The following is a 5,885-nucleotide window of genomic DNA, read 5'->3' on the forward strand; positions in this document are numbered from 1 at the left end:
CGCATTTTCGGGTTGTCAAGTGGTCTATACGACAGTATATATTAAGTCTATGACCGCTAGTTCCTATCGATACTAAAATATACATCACTAGCACACGCACACATTGACAGATAGAAAATGGTCACGCATTTTCGGGTTGTCAGGTGGTCTATACGACAGTATATATTAAATCTCTGACCGCTAGTTCCTTACCTTTTTTACTTGTCTGTGGCACAACATACGCAAAATTTGTGTCAAGTTGCCAAAAAAAAAAGAAAAAAAAAACGGCAACCGGCAACCGCCAGACAATTTGGCAGGTGTTTACTGACTGTCTGAATGGTACTGTCATTTCGGTTTGTAATCTATGGATTATGTTTGCATCTGCCATCAGCCATGGCTACCTTCACTTGAGTAAATAATTATATAAAAATCGACTGAAACAATTTTAGAGTTATCGGTTTTACTAAGTAAAATAATAATTATTTTAAGGAATTAAGAAAATGTTTGACTAAGTGTTTGAGTGCTCAGAGCTTCGGTGATGTGGTGCTGGGTCATGGCTTAGTTTTGAAACTGTTAGAAGTTACAAATCGGTGTGTAAAATGGATAAACATTCTGATTTCATGGAGCCTGTGACCCCAAAGTTACCCTTTAACTGGAGTGCAGAAGATAGCGGATATCATACGTCCTTTACACCTGGTTCCTTAGAATACTCCGATGTAGCGGACGAGAATTATTACCCGCTAACAAGAAGTACTAAGAGTAAAGCTTGGCATTACTATGTGGAGGAATCGAAAAAAACTCCAGAACTTAACTTCAAAAATGTCCAGAGCGTCAAATCTACAGAAGGCAGCAAAGAATTGTCACCCCCTAAACGAAGGGGTACTAAGCGTTCTCATTCAGATGAAACTGACAATACAGACATCGGTTATCGCTCCATCTTAACACCTACAAGTAATATATCAGGTGAACTAAATAGACTCAGATTTAGTGACAGTAAGAAATGTAACCGCAGTTATAATTCCTCCATAGAATATTCCAGTTCCTTATTTAGTCAACATGATCCTTGCCCTTCAGATAGTCATTATTATGCTACTATTCCAACAACGCCAATTAAGAAAATATGTAAAAATGGGTGTAAAATAAATAGTCCTGAAACTCAGCATAAACTAAGAAGAAGTCTCAGTATGGTTATGCATTCAATAACATGTGATAAAAATGCATTAGAACTTAAAGTCACATCGGAAGAAAAGAAGCCCAACACCTTCCATAAATACAATGTAAAGCCACACCAGAAAATTGATATCATAAAGATGTTACATCAAAAAGCTAATGTTTTGCCACCAATTATGAAAATATTCAGTTACTTAAGCCATGAGGATATTTTCAACTTCACTCTAGTGAGTCAAGACTGGCAAAAGGTTTGGGAAGATGTCAGCGAGAAAAAGAGGCAGGAAGAATATTCAAAATATTTAAATGATATTAGAGAAAGCCAAGAAAATATAATGTCCACACCAAAATTGAGAGAGCCACAAATAACAAGGCCACTGATGGAGATACAAAATGTTTGTAACAAAAACATGGCAGCCAACACACCTGTGAGTCCTTCAAAGTCACCAAGGACTATAAGATTTAAAAGATTTACAAAGGTAAGATTAAGCTTGCTTCTTACAAAGCTATGTTCCTTAGATATTTTAAAACAACCTTCCTTTCTCTATATTTGTTGTTAAATGAAGCTCAATTTTATATTGTGATTGTAAATAAAGGTGCTGGTTGGCAGAAGGCGACATCAAGCAACAGCAGATGACGTGTCACAGTGACACTACTTATGAAATACCCTCCGCAGCTAGCAACATGAAGCTAGCGATTCATAGAAATATATGGTAACCAGTAGTGTCGTGACGACACATCTTCTGCTGCAGCTTCATGTTGCCGGCTTCCAACTTGTACCTTAAGACCCACATATAAGTCGTTCACTATTCTTTAACATGTTTCCAGGCTGCATCACTAGATTCCCGAAAACAATTACCATGTATGAAATGTCAGCTGCCAGCAAAAATTATTGAAGAAATGTCTGGAGAGGAATGGGCAGAGTGTACGAATCACTTCTGTTCATTTCAGTTCTGCTCTCTATGCAAGTCACCGAGGCATCCAGGTAAGAAATGTGTGCAGTTTGATTTGGACGGCCCGAGCCCTTCAAAAAGAATTCACAGGAAGGACAAGTGTGTAGCAGGTTCAAAGAAAAGTAAGCAGAAATTAAAGCGCCTCAATTTTTAATATAATTTTTCTTAGGATATAATATACCAGTGACATCCCTTTTTATGCATTCCATTTCCAAAGAAAAATGATGTTAAGATCAATGTTAAAACATGTTGATACTATTATGTAATACATGGGTCTGATGTTGTGCCATTTATTTAATTCTTTATAATTTTTGTCATCATAATATTATTATCTAAAAACTCCTCATAATATTAATTACAAATAAATCCGCTGTTGATGTCTAGTCAAATGCTAACAATGTAATAATTCAATGATTCAATGATTCAATAATCAGTAAAAACTAACACCTACCCCAGCCAAACTAACTCAACATAAGATATTTTTGTTGGGAACTACAAAATATATTTCATTTTAAACTTCCCACCTATTTACATAAGAATGTCTTACTTGTTTTGGAATCAGTTTATCCATAAATTACATTGTTAAGTTTTAGACTGACTTAGATTTATGGCACCAAGTAAAGTATGCATATGTGATAAGGTGAGAAGTTTGCAATGATATGATCACTAGAAAACACGTTAATGTTATATCAACAAATCAATGTTTCTAATACTCATTTTATCAATTTCAAAATTATGAAAAGTCTAAAATCCTAGATGAATGTGGTACTTTTATAGTATTATCATTAGCAAAATAAAATCTCATTTCTCTAAGACGCACAAAATTCGGATATCATAATTTACTAATTAATATTAATGTTTATTACGTTTTTAAACAACACCATACAACTAATAGTTGACTGTAAAAATTACAGGGTGATGTTGAATTATTATTATTAGTAATGATGCAGACTGAGATATGGCCATATTTAAATTAAGTAAGTTACTATTTTAAACATGACATTTTTGATTTCATTTAAAAATAACAATAAATTAATGACATTTTAACATTATCGCCATAACAATTTTGTCACAATTATAGTTAAGTACAAATAAAGAAATCCTGTGATATTACGTCTAAAATGCCAGTTAAACCGTGTAAGGTGCCCTTTTGATGCTGTTTCTCTGCTAAAGCTGCAACTATGATTTTAATCTCAGTCACTTAAAATTAAAATGCTACACAAATATACCTACCTCTTTCTCTGTTATATGACAAACTAAAGAAAGAGAAGTACACCAAAAATCTGTAATTTGAAAAAAAAAAATTACTGTTTGAGATTATAATTTAGATTGACGGTTTTTTCTGTAACATACTCTCATAATTCAAGACGTGAGTGGATGAATAGGGTAAGTAACATGAAAAAACTTCCCGTTTTTTTGTTTTAATGGAATATTTGAAATAGAAAAAGTTTGGATTATATGTGTAGCCAGATATATTAGCTTGGTTATGAAGTAGATAAGTCATAAGTCACAAGGCTTTATGGCCGGAAAAAATATTTGAAATAGAAAAAGTATGGATTATATGTGTAGCCAGATATATTAGCTTGGTTATGAAGTAGATAAGTCACAAGTTTCATTAAAATAATTAGGGAAAAAATTAGTTATTGTCCGTATGTTACTTGTTCGATTCTTCCACTCACGTCTTCAATTATCAAGTCTATTTAAGCTTATGAATGAAACCAGTTTGTAATGTATGAGATGTCAGCATCAAAGGGTATCTAGTGAAAATAAAAAAACCCGCTGAAATTATTGTTAAGACTGTTATCTAGTGTGAAGTATACTCATTAGCCTTAATGGATGTAGACTAGAATAACACATCACATAGTTATCATCAACCGTAAAATACAACTCCTAGTAAAAAATTGTTTAAAAGCTGTCAGCAATTATAAAAATTTCGCTTAAGTATTTGGTAAATTACATTTAATGTAAATGTTTTATATTTAAACATCATTATAATTTGTGAAAACCAGTAGTCATTATATTGGTACAAAATGTGTACTCATCTATAATAATAAATCAATAATTAAAAAATATGACTGATATCCACTATTTTTGATAATCGATTTTTTAAAAGTGCCTATAAAATTAATGTGGTAGAGATGATTAAAATTAAATTAATGAATCTAGTTTTAATGTAGGTATTATTATTAGCCTTCAAGCGGTCGCGCGACGTCGAATCGACTCCCTTCAATACATTTTCGTTGATGTTATCGATATTTCTCATTGAATCCTTATTATTATTTCAGTAGGTTTTCATAATATATCTATCAAATAAATAGCTTACACTTACTCTCTGCACCCCCTTTGCAGCAAGGAACTCAATTGTTTTGGTGTCGGCGCTGGCGCGGTCGAAAGCCTTTCTTATAATTTTATATGTAGTTTTCATTAAATTGAGGCAAATTCCATGTTTATTTAGAAAACAGGTCGCCGTTGACCGATAACATCTAGCTAGATGAAGAAAAAAATCGGAATTAGGATAAGAAAATTCCGATCACTATTTCTGCCCCTTCACACCCTTCACACAAGATAAGCTACTTTGAGTCACCGGATTTTATAACTAAGTTTTTACTAAAAATACGTTAAATTACCTGGGTGAATTAATTACTTTTAAAAAGAGTAAGTAATAACTAAATTTATGAAATAATAAATAGTATTTAATGAAAAGTGTTTTGTTTCCCAAATTCACCTAAGACGTCTTTTAGATTACGCGCGACCACTGCCGTTACAAAATAGCGCGCGCCCGCTTGAAGGTTAAACCGGAGATTAAGCCCGGCCGCACATTGTCCGAAATTTCTGATCAGAAACAGTTGAACGTCCGCGCTGTCTCTTACATTTTGTACTGAGCCGTGTGAGCTCGAACTCGCCTGAAGGATATTTCGGATAGTGTGCGGGAAGGCGATCCGGCGAAATTCAACTGTTTCAGATCAGAACTCGGACAATGTGCGGCCGGGCTAAAAGGTTTTAATTATATTTTTTAATTTGTATTTTTTTCTCCTTAAATAATATGAACTGCATTAGGGATGTATAAAATAGCGCTGGATTTAAACGCCATTAGCATTATGTAAGTTTTTTTAGTAGATTAATTTTTATTTATGCATTTTAACTTATTAAGCCACATAGCACGTCGCGTTGTCATAATTTCGTATTGTATGCCACAACTACATTGCTTTGACGCTGCGAAGGCGCTCGAGCTACACATTTTTTACCAACTTTTTTCCATAAGTCCATATTATGGTTCGCTGTGCCGTTAGGGCTCTAAAGTGATTTAAGTAACCAACCATGAGTGTAGTTGTTAAAAAAATAAAAATATTCAACAGCTTCTAGGAAATCAATTTTAATGTTCTCGTCAAGCATTCAACATTGGTACATTTAGTTTAATATTATGTTTCCTTACAATAAGAATATCGTTTTCTTTCGAAATTGAAAAGTTGCTAGACATAATACAAAAATAATAATGATTAATTATTCTAAATTTTTCTTCTTTCATGTGGCACTGAATTTATACATTCTTGATATGGTTCATATTTAAAAAAACAGTAATTTTAATTGTCATTTTATTGATAAATATTTAATTTTTAATTTGGTATTGTATATTCTTGTGTTTTGAAGAAATGAACCGATTTTAACTGTGTTCTGTGTAAGTGGGATGTGAATTTTGTTTTTAATTTTCTCAATTGTAAATATTGATTCTCAATAGTATTAATTAGGCTTAAAAAGCTCTCTTTTAGTTTTTAAATAAAAATTCCA

The 5,885-nt window shown here is 32.7% G+C and overlaps 1 protein-coding gene across 1 annotated transcript; it reads left to right on the forward strand.

Moving 5' to 3' along the window:
- The first annotated feature begins 375 nt into the window (after positions 1–375).
- Positions 376–3,501, forward strand: LOC121730109. Its single transcript, XM_042118960.1, has 2 exons — positions 376–1,625; positions 1,975–3,501. Exons 1-2 carry the CDS (start codon positions 579–581, stop codon positions 2,251–2,253), a joined length of 1,326 nt encoding a protein of 441 aa, XP_041974894.1. The 5' UTR covers positions 376–578; the 3' UTR covers positions 2,254–3,501.
- The last annotated feature ends 2,384 nt before the right edge of the window (positions 3,502–5,885 follow it).

Source organism: Aricia agestis, chromosome 9, assembly GCF_905147365.1.
Source record: "Aricia agestis chromosome 9, ilAriAges1.1, whole genome shotgun sequence".
NCBI classification, from domain to species: Eukaryota; Metazoa; Arthropoda; class Insecta; order Lepidoptera; family Lycaenidae; genus Aricia; species Aricia agestis.

Bases quoted from the DNA above. Each gene is read 5' to 3' on its own strand.
- LOC121730109 (XM_042118960.1), top strand. From the start codon at position 579: ATGGATAAACATTCTGATTTCATGGAGCCTGTGACCCCAAAGTTACCC. The intron at 1,626-1,974 runs GTAAGATTAAGC...ACATGTTTCCAG, and splicing joins GATTTAAAAGATTTACAAAG to GCTGCATCACTAGATTCCCG.